Source organism: Dermochelys coriacea, chromosome 10 (genome assembly GCF_009764565.3).
Source record: "Dermochelys coriacea isolate rDerCor1 chromosome 10, rDerCor1.pri.v4, whole genome shotgun sequence".
Lineage (NCBI taxonomy): Eukaryota > Metazoa > Chordata > Testudines > Dermochelyidae > Dermochelys > Dermochelys coriacea.
In genome coordinates, this window is record NC_050077.1 from 59,423,378 (window position 1) to 59,450,667 (window position 27,290).

At 40.2% G+C, this 27,290-nt stretch overlaps 1 protein-coding gene across 6 annotated transcripts in view; it reads right to left on the minus strand.

Moving 5' to 3' along the window:
• The window catches only part of CGNL1 (cingulin like 1), a 114,107-nt gene that overhangs the window by 16,994 nt on the left and 69,823 nt on the right, over positions 1-27,290 (minus strand). For 5 of the 6 annotated variants that reach the window (XM_038419677.2, XM_038419685.2, XM_038419686.2 and 2 more), the window contains exons 9-14: positions 20,080-20,286; positions 19,490-19,594; positions 9,791-9,943; positions 8,837-9,007; positions 4,691-4,852; positions 3,395-3,484 (exon numbers count right to left, since the gene is read on the minus strand). In XM_038419677.2, the coding sequence (XP_038275605.1) occupies positions 3,395-3,484; positions 4,691-4,852; positions 8,837-9,007; positions 9,791-9,943; positions 19,490-19,594; positions 20,080-20,286 (888 nt within the window). The remainder of the gene's footprint in view (positions 1-3,394; positions 3,485-4,690; positions 4,853-8,836; positions 9,008-9,790; positions 9,944-19,489; positions 19,595-20,079; positions 20,287-27,290) is intronic. The other variant, XM_038419687.2, reaches the window with a different exon arrangement.

A 27,290-nucleotide genomic window follows, 5' to 3' on the forward strand; every position in this document is an offset into this window, starting at 1 on the left:
CATTCCCCCACTGATCAGCTGAGATCCCTCATTTCTGAACCAGAGGGTCACCTTGAGGGGCTGCAGGGTAGTTCAGTGCTCGTGCTCATTCAAATCTTTGACCTCTTCCATGAAACTAACAAGAATTGTGCCAAGTTAATGCCACATATGGAGGAGGTTTTAGCAACCGAGATATTTGCCCATTGGGAAGTGGATAGAGATCACTTAACGCATTGCGTACAAGCACATTTCCATCTTGTGTACATGCAGGCAGATTATGACTAACGAACAGAATTCCTGTGTGTTTCAGTGCTCACACAGCAGGGTAGCAAGACAATGTGACATGCTTGCATCACATGCATCTCTGAAGTGGCAGCTAGATATTTGTTATGAGTAGGTGACCAAGCTAAGAAACTGAGATTTCACTCTGTTGCAATCTTGAGTTGTGGTAGGGAAGGGGGACAGAGAATAATCAGTGTCTTCTGCAGCCCTATCTCAGATTCAGGGCAGTATTGAAATAAAAAAGATGGTGAGATAAATTTTAATTGCAAGTGAAATTTCTGACCTGTTAAACTTGACCATGTTTATTTAACTGTTTAACTTGAGATAAAAGTTAACCAGTCATTTTAATGTGTTTTTACTATACACTGGAATATTAGTCTTCATTATCAGTATATTAAGATAACACATTCAAAATAAAAAGGACATTTACAGACCACAGATATTACCAGAACAAATCCATTATCATTTTTCACATCATTATAGATGCTTAGCAGACCCTGAAATACTCTTCAGTATTGACAACTTAGCCCACTATAGCATAAACTCAAAACTTTGTAACTCATGCGTGCAATGAGAAACTCTGGATCTCAACACAAACACTTTTGCCTGTTATGTGACATTCTAGTTACCCATCTGTATTTTAGGTTTCCATTTAGCTACTAAATTAAATTACTGAAGTGCCCACTAGTGCAGATTTGGCTAAGGTTGTTTCAGCACATGCATGGACTCCAGCATTCAGAGCTTCCTAATTAAACAATGATATGACTACAAATTATAATGGGTCCTTTACATTCTTAATCGCTGCAGATAATGAGAGCATCTCACACACACTGATTTCGAACCTGTATGATCTCAGTGAAATAATGATAAAAAGACACTACCAAAATCCAATAAGAGTCTGAGAAACCTTAGACCCAACAAATTACTAAACAGGATGCAGTGGGGTTTCAAGGACACACAAAACCAAATTGAGGCTTAACTCATTTTAAGGCACTTCAGCTATCTCAGTAGGAGATACTATTTCACTGAAAAGACATGGAAAGCAGGATTTTATTGCCTATCTCTCCCACTGAAATTGAAGCTACTCCAATCTCAACAAGTCTTTTCCCTAGAAATCAAAAGAAATTAAAACAATATTATATGTATTTCACTGAGCAGTATCTGACTCTGCAAGTAGTCTCCATGATTTCAAGGGAACTCCACACTCAGGTACTTAAATAATCAGAGCCGTCCCGAGGGTACGACAAATCGGGGCGACTGCCCCAGACCCCACGCTTTGTGGGGTCCCGCACTTCGTGAGGAGGTGGGTGGGCAGGGGTGGGGCTTTGGGGGAAGGGATGGACTGGGGACAGGGCCCCAACCTTCCTCTCCTCCCCAGCATCTCTGCCTACTGGCAGGCCCCGCCAATCAGCACCTACCACCAATCAGCTGTTTCGCCATGTCTGGAAGTGCTGGGGGTGAGAGGAGAGGAACGAGGGTGCAGCATGCTCGGGGGAGGGGGTGGAACTGGGCAGGCAAGAGGGATGGCAGAGGTGGGGCCTTAGGGGAAGGAGTGGAGTGGGGACGGGACCTGGGCAGAGATAGAAACTCGGTGCCTATGTCCCAGGCCCTGCATCCCTCTAGAGATGGCCCTGGTAATAAATAATAAATAATAATAATAAATAAATAAATAATAATAATAATGCCCAGTTCTTATATAGCAATTTTTTTCAGTAGATTTCAGGTGCTTTACACGTAAGGGCAGTATCATTATCCCCATTTTACAGACCGAGAAACTGAGGCATAGAGCGTTGAAGTGATTTGCCCAAGGTTAGCCAGAAAGCCAGTGGCAGAGCTGGGAATAAGACCCAGGTCTCCTGAGTCTCAGTTCAGTGCTTTCTGTGCTAGGCCACACTGCCTTCCTCAAATGTAGCCCTCTGTCAAGATAATGGTAGGTCAATAAAAAAGCAATTTATTCTTACTTCACCTGCTGCGATTGGCATGACATATGTAAAGGCTAGAATTATGATTTAACTTGTTCTTGCTTTTTAGATTTTACAGCCTTAGTGTTATTTCTAAACTTTGGGGGAAATTTTCAGAATGGCTTCAACCCAGCTTTTAAAAATTATTGTTTTGCAAAATTACAATTTTTTATAGCCAAGCATTTGATTGACTAAAACTCAGACTTGTGTGCAAGCTGTATGATGTCTGTCTTCCTAGTTTGTGTGCATACATGCAGTTTGTGCACACAGGTAAATTTCTTGCATGCACAAAAACCCAGGCCAGGAATTATTATGCCTGCAAAAAAAATGACAAATTGCATCTGGAATTTTAGAGGATTTCTTTGAAAATCTGTCTGCGTGTGTAATAAATAAGTTGTCTCATTCATAATTCATTGCACAACTAATTGCAATAAAATAAGCACAGTATTGATAGGTAATCTGTTTAGTGTAAACCATAAACAAAAAGCTCTATCCCACCATTTCAAAATGGTAAGTAGTTACAAACATCTAAAAATGGAATGAGCATAACACCACATTCAAATGGCTGTGATATGTATGTTGTCTGAAAAGCAGATCAGAATTTCACATATCATCTATATCTTTATAACTGGCTTAACCAACCAAATCTGAACAATTCAGAAGTTTGTGAAAAGTTTGAAAACTATGTAAGAATTTTGTGGCGTAAGTCAATTTCTGTTTGCTGTGTATGACAGTCTAACACGATATACTATCTGCTCCACAGGACAGGTGTAACAAAGTGTGTGTACTATTGAAGGAAAGATGGTTTTGGGGTTAGAAAACATGAACAGAAGTCAGAAGATCAAGGTTCTATCCATGGTTCTGACAGACTTCATAGATGAACTAGGAAACTAAAACTCATTGTTTCAGTTTTCCCCTGTGTAAAATGGGAAATATACTACTTATCTCAAGGGTGTTGTGAAACTAAATTCATTAATATTCATAAAAGACAGAGATTCTAGCACTGAAAGCTCTATTGTTGTTCAACATAATTACTATCTGGCTTGCATGCAATACAATGAGCATCTAACTTGAAGACTGATATTTAACGTATTAATGTTATTTGTGACCCTCTTCCTCCTCATTACAACACTATGGTTGGGCAAAGTAAACTTTGTTCACTGGTCAAGTACCTGTTCTCTGCACCTACTAATCCTCTCAGACAACAAATCTGAATTGTTTCTTTCTTCATCAAGCTCCAGTTCCAACTGGGACATCTTGTCCTAAATGAAAAAACAAAAAGTAGTTCAATGGATTAATCCTTCATCCTCTTTACAACGCTACTGAGCATTTCTCTTTAGGACTGCAAGGGCTTGATTTGTCTGAAGGTAATATACACACACACACACACACACACACACACACACTCATACATATGTATGTATGTACGTACGTATGTAAGTAATTAACTTGGCAGAGAGATGTTTGAAAAGTGCAGCCCCTGTGATAATTTGCAGAGAACTCAGGAAAAAGTATCTGTATTGTACTAGAAAAGCCTACAAGAGTTTAATAGCCCGTTTGCTATTAACTTCATTATTTAAAACAAAGAAACTTCAGCGCAACTTCAGAACACAGCTTTCTTCAGTGCAGTTCAATAGCTAGCTTCCAATTTGAACATGATTTGCCTTTTCATTGCAGTAACAAATTGAATAAACTGAAAAAAGTGCCTGAGAAATTCCACTGGGAAGGAACATTGCAAGCCTATTACAAGCTGAATCATGCAAAAATGCTTTTTACAATTTATACAGTTTCCAATAACCTATTATTAAATATTCATTGGTCAGGGACACTTGCAGTAATTCTATAAGCATAAGAAATTGCAGATATATAATATTAAACAAACAATTTAACAACATTATTTCTAGAAATACTCTAGAGGTGTTACAACAGAGGGTTTTCTTTAGAAATTAGAAATTAATTTTAATTTGTTCACAGCTATATAAAGAGGCCATTTACAAAAGCAAGATGAGGGCCTAATTCAGTGCCCGTGCCCATTGAAGATAATGCAGAGACTCCCACTAATTTCATTGGGAGCGGATCAGGTCTTAAATGCCTAGGAGTCAAAACTTTCTGATTTTCATGCCTGATGAATTAAGGAGAACGACAGAGGTAACTGGTAAGAACTTCTATTTGTCACATGAGAAAAAGAAAGGAAAGTATTGAAAGAGCTCTCAAAATAACTACCATTCAGAACATAATATGCCCTATTAGATGTGCTGAATGCTTACCTTTGGGAGATGCCAAAATAGTTCTTGCATTACCACTGCCCTAACTTCGATTTTTCCATCAATGAGATCAGATTAGTTTGTTGCTTACAAAGCACAGCCACAGTAAAAAAAATTAAGCGTTTCCAATCATCTCTAGCAAAAAATGTACTATACATAAGCAGCGATCATCCAAAGAACCCCTCATCCAAAAGCTCCTTTTACCTCCATTAGTTTCATTTGTCTCGCCCGATCACTTTTCAAGTGATTTTTGGCTTCAAGTTCATATTCCAAGCCTTTCACAGTCTGTTCCAGCAGCTGAGTTTTTGTCATTGCCTCATCCTGGGCTCTCTGGTTGCCCCGTAAATCCTCTTCCATACGACGCATCTGAAACAAGAAGGCAGGTGGCACAATTTATAATACATTTCTTTGTAACAGTAATGTCAGCAGAAGTGTAGCCCATTTACTAAGACTTTACAAACAATTTCTTAAAAACCAGAATGAGAGGAAGTAGGTAGTATAGTACTATGTGCTTATTAGAGTAATTTTTATTTCATCCACAAGATGGCACCAAATAAATAGCTTTGGATCAGAGTTCTTGGATATGAAAATACCCTTCAGCATACAGGTTTCACTGTAGTAATAATACAAATTGGATTTTTAACTTAATTCTCTTTTTCTTAGCCAATTGTCCTACAGCTTTGTGGATGATTACATGTCTGGTAACTCTTTCCATCAGGTTTATTTGCTTTTCTTACCATCACTACAGTTTATTGATGCTTTCTTATGCCCCTTGCTCTGGCACTAAGGCACTTTGATGGCAATATTATATTTATGGTATAATTACTATTGTATATATTAAACTATATCCCAGGGGTAGCCAGCCTGTGGCTCCGGAGCCACATGCGGCTCTTCAGAAGTTAATATGCGGTTCCTTCTATAGGCACCAACTCTGGGGCTGGAGCTACAGGTGCCAACCTTCCAATGTGCCAGGGTGCTCACTGCTCAACCCTTGGCTCTGCCACAGGCCCTGCCTCCACTCCACCCCTTCCCGCCCCCTCACCTGAGTCTGCCATGCCCTCGCTCCCCCACCCAGAGCCTCATGCACACCACAAAACAGATGATCGGGAGGGAAAGGTGCTGATCGGTGGGGCTGCCAGTGTGTGGGAGGCTCGGAGGGGAGGGGCAGGCAGAAGGATGCTTATGGGGGCTGCTGACATATTACTGTGGCTCTTTGGAAATGTACATTGGTAAATTCTGGCTCCTTCTCAGGCTCAGGTTGGCCACCCTTGCTATAGCCCCATACATACATAGTAAAAGGTCCATCTCTTGAGGAGTGTTTTCTCTCCTAACCGTGTTCTGTGTTTCATTACATTCTCTCACTTAAGCTTACACACTCCCAATAAAAGGTATAGTTAGCATGAACCTCTTAGCTCAATGACGGAGCATTACCAGATTATAGATTATTTACAAAGCTATTTTCTTGTTGGAAAGGCCAAATGAGAGAAGGCTGGATAATTACAGGCCATACATTTTACTGTGCTACTAAGATAGTTATCTGCATACCAATTGGAAGCATTCAATATGCAGTGTGCTATATGCCAGTGTGTGACACTAAGCAGCCCTGTATTCACATCCAACACAGGACTGTAACAATCTTTGTACAAAATATGCCTTGTGAGGTATCCTTTGAAAATTCATGACTCGTTGGTATCATGATATCATGGTGAAATGTATGTAACAACATTATAAGTAAAGTTATGAAATCCCCCTGTGTAATGTTATTAGCACATGTTCAAAACAAGACAGCCCTGCCTAGGCAAAAGTTGTCAGACAGGCCTATTCTAAACAAAGGAATGTGCGTTCACCTCAATTTACATATAAGTAGTAAACAGGGCTGGCAAGAGAGCAGGGGAGGAGATGGCAGGAAACCGAACAATTTGGATTTCAGCACACACACACCTACGGGAAGAAAAAGCATGGAGTCCTCCTTCACCTGTCACCTTCTTTACCGCTTGAATAAACTTTACTTTGAAGGGTAACCTGTGGAAAAATCCACTTCAAAAGGTTCACTGGACTATAAAAGAAAGGGGTGAGAACCCCAAGTTCTCTCTTTCACCTGAGATGACAAAGGCATCAGCATATTTGGGCCTCTGGGAGAGATCCTGACCGAAGAAAGGGTCAGTCATCATGATCCTGGAAGACTGTGAGTGAGAAAAGCCACCTTGAACAAAGCCTTGAACCAAAACTTGCTAGATGAAGTTTTGGACTTTTAGATGCGCATTTTCACTTTTATTTGCTTGTAATCATTTCTAGGTATTTCTTATGTTTGAATTCACTTAAAATCCTATCTTCTTGTGTTAATAAATGGCATTTTATTTTTTAAATCAATCCAGCGCTGTGTTTAAACTGAACTTTTTGGTAACTCCAGTTAAAGTAACAAACCGTTGAATATTGACTCCGTACAGGAGAAATGAACATTAATATCTGAACCATCCAGGAGCGGGCTGGATATTGCAGAATTTGGGAAAATTCGGGACAGGGAGTGCTGCTGGACCAGGGCTGCAACTATACATGGACCTACATGCTGGAAGATCTTTTATGGGCAGCCCAGGTTGGAGCTTCAACAGCAAAACACTGAGAAGCATCCAAGGTTATGGAGCAGACAGTGACAACCTCTCACTAGTCTGGACTGCACCCCGGAATGTGACAGTGTTTCAAATTATACTGGATTGACATCCCTAGAATCCAATGTTTTATGTCTCCAACTACAGCATGAACAACAGTAATGAAGAATTTGCATACTGCCTTACCTACATACCTCAAAACTGATTTGGAGGATCACTAATACGAGCAAGTGGATAATTTAGTCTCCATGCTCATTCAGTCCTCAGCCTTTCTGATGAGACTCTCAAAAAGGATGCCAAGTGTTATATGAATTCTTGTCTACAAGGAACTGAATGGCCAACACACCTATTTCACTGAATGAAAGGCTTATTTGTACCTCTCACTCAACACAAAAAAAAAAAATTGAGAGAGAGAGAGAGAGAGAGAGAGAGAGAGAGAGAAACATTTGATTGTTCTGAAGTTTGGTTTTTTTTAATATAAAACCTATCATACGGAGGCTTTTTCTGAGAAGAGCTTTTCCTATAATTTCAGGATTATGCTATATCTTGTGTAGCTAGCTATACAATAAAACATTTCATGCCCTAACAATTTATACTCACTTATAGAAGTATAATGCAGCACTCTACAGTCAGTCTATAGCGACACAGTTTAAAACAAAATTAACATAGTCTTTTTGTAGAATAATATAAGGTTGGGTTTTTTGTTGGGGGCCTGGAGTTTTTTTGTTTTTTTTTTTTTGTTTTTTTTTTAACATAAGGTGTGGACTGCTTGCAGTTATAGCAGATGACTTTTTAAAAAGAGTTTCAGTAATAGTTATAACCAACATGTGGGTAACAAAAATACAGCATCTTTCAGTACGGATATTGATTGCTTTGAAGAGTTTATTCCAAGTTACATTTATTCCAAGTTGATCTCACTATCCTACTCTCCATCTTCCAAATGTCATTGTGACTCTTCAGTTCTTTACATAAACCATGCTTCACAGAGTGGAAATAATATGGAAGGAAAGAAGAGAGAAGAATGTACAGCAACAATTCTTCAAAATAACCTTTTTGTGTTATATTTTTTTCTATTAACTTATACTCTAGTTCATCAAAGAGAAAGAAAAATTGGAAGTTCTGCCTTGGAAGTTCAAACTATTACAATATATTTTATACTCAGGACATCCATGGACCATTCATTCTCAAAGCTTTTCCAAATACTGAACAAGTTTATTTAGAACTTTAAAGAAGCCAGACTGATTTTATGGTAGAATTTACATACTTAAAAGGCAGAGATTTCAAGGCTGTGGCTGATTCTGGGCTGCATAAATAGCTTTGTCATTTAAATCTGAAACATCTCAAACATCTATGACAATTTCTTTAAAAAGCTAAAGCCAGGCTGTGTTGTTGTATTTTTTAAAAAAAATAACAAAATTTCCATCTTTTTCTGATTCAAGGCTATTTCAAAATTCTTAACTCTCTTCAGCAATCAACATTAAAAGAGCAAAAGATCTTCAGCAGAAACTTTATCATAGCATTTTAATAAATTCCTCAAACACCCTTTGCATTTATCTATTGTATCCAGTAAACCCCATTGCTCTTGCAGAAGCACCACCCTGATGATCATCCTGGAGAATCAAACACAAAAGCATGGTGATTAAGTGCACAAGCTCATGATAGCAAAGATTCTTTGTCCTGAAAATTGTCTGAGGAGGATTCTAGGTCAAAGGTTAAACATGTCATTCAGCTTATGAGCTAGTACCTCATCCTGCATTTTCATGATTGTCTGGCGCGATTTTTCTAACTCAAGATTTTTGTCTTTTAATTGTCTCTGCATTTCTGCAAGATCCCTGAGATTTTTCTCCTTGTACTCATCAAGCTGGTTCTCAAGCTCCAGAGTGGATGACCGGGACACTTCTACAATTTCAGCCATCTGGCAAAAAAAAAACAAACAAACACACACACACACACACACACACACACACATAAAATTCCCCACGAGTAAAGCAATGCTAGAAGGGAATCTTTCTTCATTAGTACTACAGAGAATATTTTTCTTCTTAACTGCAGTCTCTCCTATGTTACATTAAGAACATAATTCACTGTGTAGCGAACATTTTCAAAATGGTGTATATGTCCACCTGAATTTCTATGCACCAGTTTGAAAATATGCAACTCTAAAATAGTGTTTCTAAAATGTGTGGCAATACATTTCCCAGACCATCCTATTTCTGCCAGAGGCATTTACAGGTGGCTTGTATTTAAACCTGTACAAATTAGAATTTATTCTATGAAGCCATCACTGAATACTTTATCGTACCAAAACTAAGCTGTGTACTCACACATGCAAAACTAATACAACAATGCAGCAGCTGGAGAAATCAGCTTCAAGTCACTGCAGTCCAGCTGATGGTTGTGCTGAGCAAGGACTGACTTAGTCTGTTGTACATAATGGAAGAGAGCTCAAATATGGCATCTTAATTTAACAAAACAGGAATGTTTTACCATGGTATTTTCAGATTGCACCATTCCAAGTACTGTTCTAGTCCAGAAAGCTTTTATTGATAGTCACCAGGTCAAAGACACTAACAGCAAAGTTCACATTTCACTTTCATTTACACTCCTTTTAAGCTCTTTTCTTTGAAATCTGGAAGTTTATTTGATTTTTTCCATTAGATAATTTATCTCCTCCAGCCTCTTTTAACTTCAACCTTACCTCCTTGTGTAACTTCTCAATAGTCTTGTCTAATTGCCATCGCTCATTTTCCATTTCATTCTTTGTCCTCTTTAATTGTTCCTTCTGGTTAGTTTCATCTTTTAACTGTTCGGTTAACTGTTGCTGTTCCTGAATAACCTGAATGAATTTTTTCTGCATTGGATGGAAAAGTTACACTATAAAACACGACAGCCATAACTCTCTGAGAAGTCAAAGGAAATTTATGTAATACACTAAACATGTCCCATGAAGCAACAACAATAAAAATCATAATAATACGCTGTAACACAAAATCTAAAGGAAGAAAGTTGCTGAGTCAAGCTTTGACAGTCTATGACAAATAAAACATTATACAGCCATGTAATATTTACTTATAAACATCTACAAGTTCCTGAAACCCTGCAGAATTCTGAGGACCTATGACTGTCTGTCTTGTCGGCTCTATTACATGCAACGTCCATAGTCAGCTGAAGTTGCACAGTGCCTGGAAAATTTTACCTTCTGCCAAAGAATTCAGTATTTTATTTCAGGTTTCACATTTCTTTTGTTGTTCTTGTTTATTCTATTTGAAAAAGTCTCTCTGAATAATATACTCTTTCACCTTCATTTGCGCTACCTTTTCTTTCCTCAGCATTCAAGAAATGTGTTTGAATTGATTTAATAAACAAAAGTATTCTTCCAAAAAAAAGAGTGAAAGAACTGATTAGTTATTAATGTTTTAAATTATATTTCCATAGCATCCAAAAGCCCCGATCAGGAATAGGCATTATTGTCTTAAGTGCTGTACAAACAGAAATAGACAGGGATCCCTCTTCTGCAGAGCTTGCCAGGTTAAATAACCCCTTCATCAAAGCATTTTACATTACTGTTGAAGCCAGGCTTCTCTTTATGCATTAAGGATCACCCAGTTTTAAATGAGATGCAGAGCTGTACTATATAGTCACATACTGGGGTAGGAACTCCAGAATGCCAAATATGCAAAAAGACCAATAAAGATGTTCAAAAGATTCACCACTTCAGTCAGAACTACTTGTTCAGTATCTTCAACCATATATTCTATGCCTAATAAAAAGTCACACTGGGCACAAAATTATCAGTGACACAAAGCTAAGAGCTTGCATCCATTTTTCACTGGCTGTCTATATAAGATGAAGGGATTGATTTTAAGTTGCTCCTGTTTGATGTTTAAAGACATTAATAGAGGTGAGGGGAGCCCAGCTGTATTTTGAGACCATGAGTCTCACGTTGGTGGGTTTCAACTCTTTGGGGTCCCCACCCTTTAGAATTTCACCAGAGAATCATGGCAGCTTTGGCTGTGGTGGCCCCCAAGACAAGGAACCAGCTTTCCCTAGAGAGCCCTCCTCAGTCCTTCCATTCACACTTCAACACATCTGAAAACTTTACTTCTTCAGAGGCATTTTCAGTTTTAATCATTGTGGCTCACTGTCAATAACCTTCTCTCTTTTTTTCTTACTGTCATGTCATTTGGCTTTTCTAAAAGGTAGCTATCAGGTTTAAATAGGGCTTGCTTTTATCAAACTGAAGATTCACTGAAATGTTTCTATTACATTTAAAAAAACAAATTCAACAATAACGACTCAATTTAGTGATTAATCCCCTGAAGCATGTGCAACACAAATATTGCAGCATGTGCTAGTGCAGTGTTTCTCAAACTTTTGTATTGGTGACCCCTTTCGCACACAAACCTATGAGTGCGACCCCCCTTGTAAATTAAAAACATTAAAACATTAAAAACAAAATTTTTTGTTTTTAACACTATTATAAATGCGGAGGCAAAGCGTGATTTGGGGATGGAGGCCGACAACTCGCGACCCCCCCCATGTAATAACCTTGTGACCCCCTGAGGGGTCACGACTCCCAGTTTGAGAGTGCATACGTGAGAAACTGAAATCAACTAAAAACAGATGATACAGAAAAGTGAAACCAACTCATCTCTTTTAATTGCCCAAACTGGGAGAAACATAAATATGAAGCAAACAGCATAAAGAGTTTCAGAGTAGCAGCCGTGTTAGTCTGTATTCGCAAAAAGAAAAGGAGTACTTGTGGCACCTTAGAGACTAACAAATTTATTAGAGCATAAGCTTTCGTGAGCTACAGCTCACTTCATCGGATGCATTTGGTGGAAAAAACAGAGGAGAGATTTATATACACACACACAGAGAACATGAAACAATGGGTTTATCATACACACTGTAAGGAGAGTGATCACTTAAGATAAGCCATCACCAACAGCAGGGGGGGGAAAGGAGGAAAACCTTTCATGGTGACAAGCAGGTAGGCTAATTCCAGCAGTTAACAAGAATATCAGAGGAACAGTGGGGGGTGGGGTGGGAGGGAGAAATACCATGGGGAAATAGGTTTCAGAGTAGCAGCCGTGTTAGTCTGTATTCTCAAAAAGAAAAGGAGTACTTGTGGCACCTTAGAGACTAACAAATTTATTAGAGCATAAGCTTTCGTGAGCTAGTTTTACTTTGTGTAATGACTCATCCATTCCCAGTCTCTATTCAAGCCTAAGTTAATTGTATCCAGTTTGCAAATTAATTCCAATTCAGCAGTCTCTCGTTGGAGTCTGTTTTTGAAGCTTTTTTGTTGAAGTATAGCCACTCTTAGGTCTGTGATCGAGTGACCAGAGAGATTGAAGTGTTCTCCAACTGGTTTTTGAATGTTATAATTCTTGACGTCTGATTTGTGTCCATTCATTCTTTTACGTAGAGACTGTCCAGTTTGGCCAATGTACATGGCAGAGGGGCATTGCTGGCACATGATGGCATATATCACATTGGTAGATGCGCAGGTGAACGAGCCTCTGATAGTGTGGCTGATGTGATTAGGCCCTATGATGGTATCCCCTGAATAGATATGTGGACAGAGTTGGCAACGGGCTTTGTTGCAAGGATAGGTTCCTGGGTTAGTGGTTCTGTTGTGTGGTGTGTGCTTGCTGGTGAGTATTTGCTTCAGATTGGGGGGCTGTCTGTAAGCAAGGACTGGTCTGTCTCCCAAGATCTGAGAGAGCGATGGCTCGTCCTTCAGGATAGGTTGTAGATCCTTGATGATGCGTTGGAGAGGTTTTAGTTGGGGGCTGAAGGTGATGGCTAGTGGCGTTCTGTTGTTTTCTTTGTTGGGCCTGTCCTGTAGTAGGTGACTTCTGGGTACTCTTCTGGCTCTGTCAATCTGTTTCTTCACTTCAGCAGGTGGGTATTGTAGTTGTAGGAATGCATGATAGAGATCTTGTAGGTGTTTGTCTCTGTCTGAGGGGTTGGAGCAAATGCGGTTATATCGTAGCGCTTGGCTGTAGACAATGGATCGAGTGGTATGATCTGGATGAAAGCTAGAGGCATGTAGGTAGGAATAGCGGTCAGTAGGTTTCCGATATAGGGTGGTGTTTATGTGACCATCGCTTATTAGCACCGTAGTGTCCAGGAAGTGGATCTCTTGTGTGGACTGGTCCAGGCTGAGGTTGATGGTGGGATGGAAACTGTTGAAATCATGGTGGAATTCCTCAAGAGCTTCTTTTCCATGGGTCCAGATTTGAAGGTATACATTGTCACCAAATGTGAAATAGTTATGGGTCAGGACAAAGTCACAAAGTTCTGCCACCAGGTTAGCCGTGACAGTATCAGGGATACTGTTCCTGACGGCTTGTAGTCCATCTTTGTGTGGAATGTTGGTGTAGAGGGCTTCTACATCCATAGTGGCTAGGATGGTGTTTTTAGGAAGATCACCAATGGACTGTAGTTTCCTCAGGAAATCGGTGGTGTCTCGAAGATAGCTGGGAGTGCTGGTAACGAAGGGCCTGAGGAGGGAGTCTACATAGCCAGACAATCCGATCCATTGTCTACAGCCAAGCGCTACGATATAACCGCATTTGCTCCAACCCCTCAGACAGAGACAAACACCTACAAGATCTCTATCATGCATTCCTACAACTACAATACCCACCTGCTGAAGTGAAGAAACAGATTGACAGAGCCAGAAGAGTACCCAGAAGTCACCTACTACAGGACAGGCCCAACAAAGAAAACAACAGAACGCCACTAGCCATCACCTTCAGCCCCCAACTAAAACCTCTCCAACGCATCATCAAGGATCTACAACCTATCCTGAAGGACGAGCCATCGCTCTCTCAGATCTTGGGAGACAGACCAGTCCTTGCTTACAGACAGCCCCCCAATCTGAAGCAAATACTCACCAGCAAGCACACACCACACAACAGAACCACTAACCCAGGAACCTATCCTTGCAACAAAGCCCGTTGCCAACTCTGTCCACATATCTATTCAGGGGATACCATCATAGGGCCTAATCACATCAGCCACACTATCAGAGGCTCGTTCACCTGCGCATCTACCAATGTGATATATGCCATCATGTGCCAGCAATGCCCCTCTGCCATGTACATTGGCCAAACTGGACAGTCTCTACGTAAAAGAATGAATGGACACAAATCAGACGTCAAGAATTATAACATTCAAAAACCAGTTGGAGAACACTTCAATCTCTCTGGTCACTCGATCACAGACCTAAGAGTGGCTATACTTCAACAAAAAAGCTTCAAAAACAGACTCCAACGAGAGACTGCTGAATTGGAATTAATTTGCAAACTGGATACAATTAACTTAGGCTTGAATAGAGACTGGGAATGGATGAGTCATTACACAAAGTAAAACTATTTCCCCATGGTATTTCTCCCTCCCACCCCACCCCCCACTGTTCCTCTGATATTCTTGTTAACTGCTGGAATTAGCCTACCTGCTTGTCACCATGAAAGGTTTTCCTCCTTTCCCCCCCCTGCTGTTGGTGATGGCTTATCTTAAGTGATCACTCTCCTTACAGTGTGTATGATAAACCCATTGTTTCATGTTCTCTGTGTGTGTGTATATAAATCTCTCCTCTGTTTTTTCCACCAAATGCATCCGATGAAGTGAGCTGTAGCTCACGAAAGCTTATGCTCTAATAAATTTGTTAGTCTCTAAGGTGCCACAAGTACTCCTTTTCTTTTAGCATAAAGAGTGAAAAGCAATTTAGATTTTAAGAGTCACTTTTTAAAATCTATGCTCAAAAGACTTGGGTTCTATTCCCAGTTCTGCAGTTGAATGAAAGGATGAATTTGGGTACATCACTTGACCTTTGGTGCCCCAGTTCCCACATCCGGGGCCGGGGGGAGGGGAGGGAGGGAAAAGAGGGGATATGCGCGCACTAATGATACTCGCAAAAAGAAAAGGAGTACTGGTGGCACCTTAGAGACTAACAAATTTATTAGAGCATAAGCTTTCGTGAAGTGAGCTGTAGCTCACGAAAGCTTATGCTCTAATAAATTTGTTAGTCTCTAAGGTGCCACCAGTACTCCTTTTCTTTTTGCGAATACAGACTAACACGGCTGCTACTCTGAAACTAATGATACTGATGTCCTTTTGTAAAGCTTTGAACTCTATGGATGAAATGTACTATAAAAGGGCTAAGAATTAAATATTTGCAAAATAAAAGGGTTTTTTTTTCCAATGTCCAAGTTTTTACTTGACAGTGTTTTTTTAATATTATATCTGGCATTTATGTAGTTTGCTTTATTATGTTTGAAAATATATTTTAAGGCATTTGTGAGCACTTCCATGGGCATTTTATAATTAAAACCCTAATTACAGCTGTAGTTTGCATATGGGACAAGAAAAGAGTGTCAAATGCTTTAAAAAAAAAAAACTCTCTCCTTTGAGGTCCTTGGCATCCCTTATAATTCCGTATGCTGGTGTTTATCACATATATAGCCCAATTAATATTTCACAGTGTAGCTGCTCCCACTCAAGTGAAGCTAACACTAGAAGAGTAACCTGAGTTATCTACACACGGCAGTGTTAACTAGAGACAAGAACTTTACATGTTTTTCCATCCATAGCCAAAGGGCCAAAGTCTGATCCCTTAGAAGTCAGTGGCACAATTTCCGTTGGCTTGAGTGGGATCAGCTGTTCACCTGAAGTACTGTATACATGACGCTATGTTTTGCAATGTTGGCAAAGGAAGAACAATTAGTGTCTGTTGGTTTTTTTTTAATAACCTATGAGTTCTGTGATGAAGGTGCGTAATGGAAAGAATAAGCAGCTTTCTTTGAGATAGCTTTCAGGAAACTCCTAGAAGTTCCTGTTCTCAGGGACTGCATAAGACCCTGGGGAAATTTTACCATGCGTTTCGCTTCTAAAATGCTGGAATATAGAAAAGTGGTTAAGAAATGAAAGTCATATTACAGAGGTTAACACAAAAAAAAAAATCACTATTTGTCTGAGCTTCCGTAGCTGAAAACTGCAATAAGCTCACATCATTCTAGCTACTGGAGTCTACTTTGAATGAAGCTATTTATTCCAATACCCACAATAACCACTTTGAAGTGTCTTGCAGCTTTAACCATTTTGAATATGAATCTGGGAAGGAGAAGCATGGCATCTTGCTGTGTTTACTGTAATGATTACAGATTTATTCAGAAGATTTCTATGGGTTCTTGATGTGTTACTCCATTATTAGTTATTTGTATTGTGAAAGCACAGAATCAGGAATTAGGACCCCATTGTTCCAGGCACTATACACATACATAGAAAAAGAGACTGTTCCTGCCCCAAAAAACTTACTATAGGATTCATTTCACATTATTAATATTTTCTCTTTAGAAATAGGCTGCAGCTCAAGTGATGTACAAAAAAAATGTAAATTAAAGACCTGTTCACAACGGAGCACCAAACTATGCTGGCTACCACTGTAATCAAAAACTATTAAGCATGGTTCTGCTCAAGTGGTGCGGACAGGACATTATGCCAAGTAGTGAGATGAAACACTGAAGTCTACTTCTCTTCCTTTAAATCAGGATTAACTGACATGTTCTAAAAATGATTCTCAAGCTAGAGCTAAGCAAACCGTTCAAAATAAAATCTTAGTTCAACAAATTTAGCCCATCTTTGTGTTGGCTAATTATCTGCAAACAGAGTTTGCCTTGCTAGTTATTTGAAAAAGCTTTGCTGAATGGCATTTTGAACATACTTCCCACCCACGGATTGCTCGCAAACCATTTGCAACAACTACTGCTTCAAGAATTCACTATTCATAATTTTCTGTTTGTGCTGCGTGATTGTCCACCTAAGCAGATGGCACTGTTTCTGCTCCCTGAATGGGTGGCTCCCATTCCAAGCCCTTTCAAAATGGCCACACAAACACTCCTTTGAAGATACTTGTGGAAAACACATATTTGTAGGGTTCTTTACAACACCTTCTCTTTCTGTGAATTGTTTTGCAAAAAACCCACATACACAAACATCAAACACCAATTGCTCATTTAAATGTTGGTAGCAAGTAAATACAGTAAATGGAATTGTAATTAAAAGCATATTCCATTAGAAGATAATTAATGTTCACAAATACAGTATTCAGGGGTCTAATAATAACATATGTTGTAACTGGGTTAAGTATAGATCCAAGTCATGTTTTTTCTGCTGGGCATTACAAATGTATGAAAATAGTTTACCACCCTATAACAAGCTCTAATGGACCAAGCCTAAGATAGCTGGCAGGCATCAGCAGACCAACGCTGACAATGCACTAGCTGAACAACTTGGAACCAATCAAGAGGTGAAAAGAGAACCTGTACCTGAAATCAGGGAGTCAATTTATTAATTTGATTTAAAAGATTGTCAGATTAAAAATCACATTTGTAAAAACAAAAAGTTCCTTACCTGTGCTGTTAATAAATTAGATTCTTAAAATGGACACAATTTTAAAAATTTAACTTAATTTTCACATTTTTTTCCTGTTTTATTATGTTTTCCATTGAATTCAGATTTAATTGAACCATGAAAGCAGACTTGTCAAGAAAGTTTCCCTTTGTCTTATAGCCCACCTGTAGTCAGTTTCACTTTGTAGTTTGTGCTCCAGTGGAGTAGAGTTTGAGTTGCAGACCATACATGGGAATGTTGAAATTCAAATTAAGACCACTTTTGTGTGTTTTACAATTTAATATTTTAGAAATACCAGTGCTTTTATAATGCACATAAAAGTGATGTGCAAGGAGGAAAAATTGGGTTTGTCCCCTTTTTAGCTGCTCTAGGATATATCCTGTTAAAGGGTGTGCCTGCCCTGTATCACTGCCTGCTTGCCAAGAATGGCTCTGCTGACCCCTGCCTCAGTTTCCCCTTCATGCAGGGTCCCATTTAAATCTCCACACAATCCAGATAGTCAAAACATTCCCTTTCTGGGGTTCAATTTATTAAGTCCTGCATGAAGTTTTTCAAAATAGAACTCAACCCTACAGTTTTCATCCCAGTTTCAGCTGGGCCACGCCCCTCCTCCTTGAGGGTCTCCCTCTCCTTAAAAAATGCTGTATTTTGCCTCAGTCCCAAGCTGGGCACAGCCATTCCTCCCAGAGGGTCTGTTTCCCTGTTCCCCCAGCACCTCTTGCCTGGATTTGGCCTTCTCCACTGGTATTTCTCTCCTTCCCCCCATGCTGATGCAGGGCCCTCCAGGAGCCTTCTAACTCCCTACTGTGTCTGTAGGCATCTGCCTACTACTACCTGCAGCTGTCTCCCACTTTGTAAAAGAGAAGCTTACTCACCTTATGCAGTAACTGAGATTCTTCGGGATGCGTGTCCCTGTGGGTGCTCCAATTCAGATGTCGGTGCATCCCAGCGCCATGGATCGGAGATTTTGGGTAGCAGTGCCTGGTTAGAATGTGCATGCATAGTAGCTGTCTCGTGGTGCTGTTGGCGATTCAACTATCGCCTGCGCGTCCCAACCCCTTCAGCTCCTTCTGAACCTACTACCACTAGGGTTTCGGTAAAGACTCGTGGAACCATCGACCGTCCAAATGGCAGTACTCTGTATTGGAAGTGATCTTGTCCCACTGTGAATCGTTAGCCACTGCTACTAAAAATCTCCAATCAGTGGCGCCGGGACACACCGACACCTGAAGTGGAGCACGCACAGGGACAGCACTCAAAGAACCTCGGTGCCTTCCTTCCCTTACGCCCAACTGGGTAGCAGGTAATTAGTCCAGGTGAAATAGACCCCATTCCCTCTTCAAAGGGTCAGTCACCTTTTGACATGTCCCTATCCCTCCAGTGGGGCACAGGCCATCTTCAGAAATATCTGCCCATCAGAGAAGCCTCCAGGTTTTTTCACATTTGTCTTTCTGTTGCAAGTAGTACAAGTTTGAGGTTTCTCCTCCATAGCAATTCCTCTCTCCATCTCTTCTCTGTGTCCCCACCACTCTCCTTCTCAGCTCAGTAACTGAGATCAGGGATGGGAGGGAGAACGGCCACTACTCACCCCATAACTCACTCACAGCTAGATTTTTCTTATTTATATGACTGCCAGATTACAGCTTCTTACCTCACACATGTAAAGTCTAGCTGAAACACAACCAAAGATGACAGATAATTTAAAAATTACAAAACAGATTTGTCAAAAACTGGACAAGTTCGCTGGGGATTTATTTCCCTCCAACTTTGTTCAATTTAAAAAAAGATTTTTATTTTTAATGAAGGCAAATTTTTAGTTTGATGAAGCTATGCTTAGAGGAAAGATCTGAATGGTGCTGTGAAGGCAAAACTTAATAGAATGGGAATTTAAATAGGACCAGAAAAAGTCACCACTTGTTTTGCAGAAAACAAACAAGGACATTTAATATTCTGACTAAGTTGTTGTACTTGCCTGCATATGCTCCAGCTCACTTTCCAAAGACTTTTTCACCAACAGCAGTTCCTTTCCCTCTTCCCCAGCATGTGCCAGGACATCTTCTAAGTGTTGCTTTTCTTTCTACAAAAGAAAAGTTGGATAGATTCAGGAATGCTGATGTTGCTTTCTCTCTAATCTGCCTTCAGAAGATCTGCAAGCATAAACATAAAACTGCAAACACTTAAAAACATCTTCATTGGCTTTCTCTTGCCATCCACATCAAGCTCCTCTTCCACACCCCCAAGACTCCACATTGCACTGCTCCCTGCCTACAACCTCCCATTTCCTCTTAAACTCACTCAGGCACATCACCAATGTGCCCATCTTCCACTCTTCAGTGTTATTTTCATAGTCATGTCAGCTGAAGCAGCCTCCTTGTACCTGTAGGTGAAGCTCCAGCCTGCTCTCTCCTTCAAGCTCAATGGTTTTGCACAGGTTTTACTGCACCAACAATGACTTTGCCTGCCTTCATCTTGTCTTTCATCTTTTATTTTTGTGCAATGTACCCATCCAATCACAAACAGGAAGAAAACCACACTAGTTATAGGTCTGGTTTTGTAACTTACCTCATATCTCTCTATTTTTTCCTTCATGGTATCTTCTTTTCCTTTCATGTTATCAATCTGTTGATGGAGTTCTTTAATTTTGTCCTCTAGCTCTTTAATTGTTCTCTTCAATTGTTCATTTTGTTCAGCCAGCTCCTTCACTCTATTTTCTGCACTACTTTGCATCTGTTCTACAGTGTTTCTTTCACTGGCTAGGGCAGCAGCATTCTAGTAAAAAAAAAAAGATAACAGAAACAGTGACAAACAAAATCTCCATTTTTAAAGACAATGTAAAAAATATGCAGTTTGTTTCCAAACAAACAGGTCTCAGTCCATGTAATCCTGGATGACAATTTTAAAGATGGAAATATTTTCTGATTCATATAGATAAATGGACACTGTCAACTGGAGTTTTTGGCATTTTGGAGCAAAATCTACACTAGAGTTAAAAGTAAATTAGTTGTACCCTCAAAAAATACACATGTAACCTATGCTCTCAGAAAACTTGCTTTTGAGCAAGTTTTGATTCAGAATAGCACAGTTGCCTGTTTTATGACCATAAACTCCATTTTGAGAACCGCAGCATTCTGAGTGAGCCCAAACTCACATCACATCCATCTGTGATCTATAACAAGCCAGTTTGCATCCAGATCCCTGAGAGCTGACAGGGTAATAACTCTTCTCCCACAACTATGCATCCATACAAAATTGTGGCTGTGCCAACCTGGAATATTCTATGAAAGGTCAGATTTGCGTGGGCCACAAAGGTGCATTTGTATTACTCGCAGACCCATGAACCACAATACCCAAAGTTACCAGCTAAGCAAGTAAGAGACCTCTCTTTTTGAAGGCATTTCTACACTTTCAAATAATATCCACTATGTTTCAGCAGCCTTTTGTCTGTCACCTCATTTTCTTACTTTAAAATGTCCCTTTTTAAGCCCTTAGGTAAGTGTAATCTCATGCTTAAGTATTTTTTAAAGTTACCATAAAAAAACCCTAACAGATCTCAAGAGCAATGTGAGCCCTTGAAAAGTGAGTTTCTGTGTATTCAGGACGAGTTTTAATCTGTTTAACTATAAGTGAGTTGCTGTGGGTTATATGTTTTACTGGAAGGTTAGGGCAGTGGTGTTGGGAATTTAACTGCTGGTTTTGTTTTGTTTTTTTAATTAATATACATCGGGGTGCTTAAAGTTTTCAAAGGGATGCTTTTTGTATATTTGCTTAGAAACAAAAAAATACAATGCATTAAAGACAAAATTATAATAAAACTACATCAGATGTTTTCTCACATGACATGGTATTATACTGTGCATTCATAGGTTTTTTTGGCAATGAGCTTGGTTGCAAGCATTTCAATCTTTGCTTTGTATAGATCATATGACTTGTATAATATTTGTCCTACTGTTTATATATGGCTATGCAGTGAATTTGTTACAGTTCAGAATCTATAACCAGAAAGCTTACTTTAATACTATTTTGAAAACATGAATAAACAGAGTTTAAAAGTAAATTAAATAAAGCTAAACTTGTGCAACTGATAAAGAATTGGGGTTGTTAACATTCAAAATTAAACCCAAATTAACAAAAGGACAGAGAGTCAGAGACATAAGCCTACCGGTAGAGGGAGTCATAGAAATGGCAATGAGGAGGAGGAGTTGGAGGAATGGTGTCATTGTTATCATTATATGTGGTGTGGCAGGATGTGGAACGGACGAATCATGTGATAGAACAATCCCGAAAAGAGTTGACTCAAATGAGCTTAAATGTGTATGCAGCATACACATTTTAAAACACTTCAACTCATAGGGGTGACCCCTTAAGTGGACCTGATCTTTGGCCCTTCGCTTATTTTTCATTCAAAACTTCCACCAGGAACGTAAGACTGCTCTGTGATAAAAGGTTTGATTCTTGATCCTGGACATTTAGGACCTAATCTTGCAAAGGAATCCATCAGCACAGATCTTTATTTCCCATAAAGAATCCCATTGACTTTTGCATTAGTAACTTCAAAAATATTTAAGCACGACATTGTGTAGGGGTTATATTTACATTCATCTCAGAAATACAAAATGGATTATCCAGTGTAGGTTAAGGGAATTCTTTTGTAGATAAAGTGAAAAGGGAGGTGGGTAGCTATTTTACAGTATTTTTGCTTTACCAGCAAAACATAGAGGTAAGCAGTAATTCATTTGTAAATTGAAACAAAGCCAATTGCTTTTTAAATGGAGATTACTCTCCAGATGTAACAGGACATATCAGCAACAAAGCCATACCATGCTGTATGCTACTGGAAAAATCAACACAGAAGTAGAAGAAGAAGTAGAAGAAGAAGAAGAAAGGAGTACTGCAAACTTGATTCAAGTTATGTAAGAGGCTCTTATTCTACAAAGGACCCTTCACTAATTGTTTTCTAGTAAGCAATAACAAAAATATGCAAATTACTCTGATAAAGCTGTAACTTAGAAATCGCTCAGACTGCCCATTCTGGTTAATGAACTCTTTATACAAAAACTGGCAACACAAGCAGGATGACATGTTCTAGTCTTTTTGTAAGTACACAAAAAGGCAGTCAATTTTTCTGTACCTACATATTGGTTAAAGAGCTTTGAAATGGATTTCTGCTGATGCTGTAACTTCACATATTCTTTTTGGTAATATCCTCTGTATTCATTTATTTTTGCTTTTTGTAATGCAGCATAGAGTTTTACTAATTAGCAGGCACTCTACCAATGGCTCCTTTTCGTTTCATTTCCCCCCCCTTTTACTAGCTGAGTGAAAGCAGCTTAGGCATGCTGGGGAGTTTAGTGAATGGAATGTTGATTTGTCTGTTCTTTCTCATCCAACCGCCTACACGCTGCTCCAGAGTTAGAGAGAACACAGAACAGAAGCCCATACTGTACCTGAAGTATCCAGCACCTCATCTTCTGTGTTTGGGCTATTCTCTTGTCATATGAATACTTTTTTTTTTCCCCTTTCTGGAAGCATTATTCATTTAGAGCACAGTACCTACATCAACAGGAAGCACTTGAGGCAAAAGGAACTTTACCCACCAGAGTTAAAAGTTAAGAAAGTTCAGCGTTCTGTCACAAAGACTTAATACGGTCATATCTCAGGATCTATTCTGACCTGCCTTTTGCTTTATGTATATTATGTATCACTCAAATTAAACCAAATTGGTATTCTCCCTTCTCTTCCACTGCATGTCTTCAGAAACTGGCCAAGATTGAGGTCAAGCATGTCTAAAAGGGGAAACTTAAAAAGGAAGCAGCTCCACTAAACAGGTTCCAAGTATTTTCTTCTCCAACATTAGTTAAAAACTTGGGGATGGAGGGGCAGAGGGGAAAACGGGTGTGTAAGTAAGAGCTGGCTCAGGCAGCCTAAACTTGTGTGACAGCACGTAATCAGCAGCTCTCCACAGGTCTCCAATGATCCTGGCAATGTTGCAGGGGTTATACTTTCACAAGAATGAACTATTCCAGAACCAATTCTCTATAATGTATTAAGTACAAAACTCTTTTCTTTCCTAAAGACTCTTGTCTTTTTACCACCATCTCCCTACCTCCCACATATGTTTTTTCCAACATATTTAAGAAAATTCTGCTCTGCATGTATAATGAAGTTTACAGCACAGCAACTGAACAGCTGTTATTTTCTTCACACTTCTTTCTTGTTTAGGAGAGGAATTCTCTTCAAGATTCATGTGCCATACTGCACTATTAACTACCAATTAGTGATCTTTCATAATAGCTAGACTGAATTTTTAAAGGGGATGTGGAGAGACACAAGAACAGCAATTTCTTCGGAAAGACCGAGTCTACCCTTCCATCATCTCCAAAACATGGAATGATAGCAGCAGCATAAGGTATAGAGGCATTAGCCTTCTGAATATCAGTAGTGGCAACATGAGGATCACCAACAGGGCAGACTATAGATTTACATAGTCATCTTTAACTTTGACATTGAAACTTACCATGAGCCTATCCTACCGAGACCTCTTCTGAATATTCTATGAGTAGAATGAAGGGTAGGTAACACAGTCCTTGTCCCTAAAGCCAAATGCCTGGCATAATAGAGCAGGTTTTGGTCATTGCCAGACTGCAGCCTGTGATCCATGTGCTCTGCGTGCTCTAGTTCTCTTTGGTTGCTAGAAACCAGCAACAGGAAGTGGTACTGAGAACAGGGCTCCAATCATGTCTCCAAATCTTGTGCCACTGCCAAATACCATGAGACCTCAAGCCCACCCCAGAAGTCCAGTAGGGGCTGGAAATCTCTTGTCCTTTTTGCCCTCTCCCATCATGAACAGCTCAGGACCCTCTTTTGATTGAATGAAATTAAAAACAAACAAAAAACCACACAGTAATTGTTTCTGCTGCTCAACTGTGGAAGTTGATTGGCTCCACTAACTTCAGGGGAGCCACATGCAAGGGACAGAGACAGGCAAGGGACAAGAGGGACAGAGACAGGGAAGAGCGTGTGTAGCTTGCACCAGGGCCGGCTCTAGGATTTTTGCTGCCCCCCAAGCAAAAATATTTTTGGCTGCCCCTGCTTTTTTTTCGTGCCCTCCTGCCCCCGGCTCCGCCCCAACTCTGCCTCTTTCCAACCCCTTCCCCAAATCCCCGGGCCTGTCTCCTCCCCCAGGCATGCCACATTTCCCACCCCCCAATCCCCCACCCTAGCTCACCTCCACTCCACCTGCTTCCCTGAATACTACGCTCCGCTTCTCCCCCCTCCCTCTCAGGTGAGGGAGAGGCAGCGTGTTCAGGGGAGCAGGTGGAGTGGAGGTGAGCAAGGGTGGGGGGGAGCACAGGAAGTAACAGGGGGCAGGGGAGAGGAACTGCTCTCTGCCCCAGCTCACCTCCGCCATGACCGCCTCCCCTGAGCGCACCACTGCTCAGCTTCTCCTCCCTCTCTCCCAGGCTTGCTGCACAAAACAGCTGTTTGGTGCTTGGCAAGCCTGGGAGGGAGGGGGGAGAAGCGGAGCGGTGGCGGCATGCTCAGGGGAGTGGGCGGAGGCAAACTGGGGCACATTTCTAGGGGTGGCATAGAATGCCACCCCTTGAAATGGGCCACCCCAAGCACCTGCTTGTTTTGCTGGTGCCTAGAGCCAGCCCTGGCTTGCACTGCCATCTTCTTCAGAGAAGCTATGTGAGTGGAGTGGGCAGTGAAATATAGGTCTGACAACCCATGCAGCTGATGGTTTCCTGAGAGAAGGGAAGGGGAAGCTAGAGGAGCCCACATGTAATGAATCCATGTGCTGCACACAAACAATTATTGACTCCAGCGGAACTAGAATTCTGGTCCTTCTTTGAATCCAAAAAACTCAAGACTCTTTAGCCAAGAGGGCTAAAGAAATGGGACAAAAGAAGAAGGACCTTCCATAGGTCAGCCACTAGGGGGCAACATTACACACAAAGCTAGTATGTTACATGCACAGCTGCCTCTTCAGAGAGGGCATAAAGGCAATGGCCTACCCAGTCCTAAGTGAAATCCCTGTAATAAAAGGCCAGGAGAAGGCTCGAGAACTGCTGGACTAAAAATCACCTCTATGGTATCTGGTGACAAACACTGACTTTTTGAATGGTAATTACTGTATTTCACATTCTACAGCTTGAGGATGGCAAGTATAATAAAAAGTTTAGGGCTGCCCAACAGATTGTATTTAAAACTACCATAGGTCATTCTGGTCTCTATAGGCCTGCCTATGTGAGCAAAAAGGTGCGTTTTTTCAATTGAACCCGAGGCTACAACACGGCCAACTCAAACGATGTAACAGGTGTTAAGTGCTGTTCACAGAGGCATTTGTGGGGACAGAGGATCACTCAGTTGAGAAAAAAAAATACCTTTTTTTCCCTGTGTAGACAGAACAAATTAGTGGTAAGTGTGCTGGGTATTGATTGTCTACTGATATGTGGCCCTCCTCCCTAGAGGTGGCTGCACTTCAATAATGCTATATATATAGCGCCTGTGAAGCACTTTAAAGTCCTTCAGGATTAAAGGCACTAAACAACAACAACAATTAAATTAATTAACGGATATTTCACATCCAGAAAGCACCGAAAACTAAAAGCTCTATTCATCAGTTTACTCACTAGTATAAAAAACTAACCAGAGAGACAGGGTCACAGAAAGGATCAGAACCAGAACTGTATGTTGAATTTGGAAAGAGAATAACAATTTATTTACCATATAACCATTTTGGGCTCCTCAGGCTGTGTCTAACCCTTTGAAGAGTAACTATGAAAGTGTGATTATATATGTATAAACACACATGACACTTAACAGGGACAGCTAGTTGGGTGAGATTCCTGGAGGCAAAGACTGGAATGAATGAATCCATATTTAGTATATAGAGAGACCTTTATGGAACATTAAAGTAATGGTTGTTTTGTTTTATAATTAGCATATCTTAATTCCCAGATTGAAGTTTCTTTCTTTAAATATTCTAGCCATGTACATTTCACCCTCCTGCCTGGTCCCCCTTTTCTGTATCATCATGTTCTAAAAGCAAATGGACACATCACAAAATGATGGGAAAAAGAAAAATCCACCAGTTTGTTTGCATTGGGCCAGGTCATAAATTGTAGGGCTTTGGCGGTTGAACTTTATACCACTGAAGCAAGAATCTATTTCCACACTTCTTAAATCTCCCAGATTAGCTTGGAGATCCCCATTTTTAGCTGCTTTCTGCACTGCTCCTGACCAAGAACTACCATCTCCTGTCAGTTAGGGACACTTCACATCTTGTGTTTAACTACTGAGTCCCACCTAGGAGGACTCTAACCACAGGGGCACAGCAAAGAGCATGGTCACCCGAGCCACTGCAGCGCTGCCAACTCTTGTAAACATTGCTAATCTTGCAATATTTGATGTTTTACCTAAGCTCCGGCTTCTAATGTGATTAGATTAGAACCTTAGCCTCTGTTTAAAACAAAAAGTTTATGGCCATTGTGGTTACTGAGAAAAAAATTGAAACTGTGATCTGAGTGCACCTGAAGGCTCAATAGTCAGAAGGCAAATAAAACCCCCCAAACTTATTTTAAAAACTCAATTTTTAAACCAATCTCATGATTTTTAGGGGGCCTAATTCAGTATTTTTAAACATTTGGTGTTGGCAATACTGCTCCTGTCACCATAGACTTAGAGCTATGGCTAATGCAATACTGGGCAGTACTCTAGCCATCTCTTCTTGGCCACAAGAACCTGAGAAAAGTAGCCAGTGAGTGGCAGCA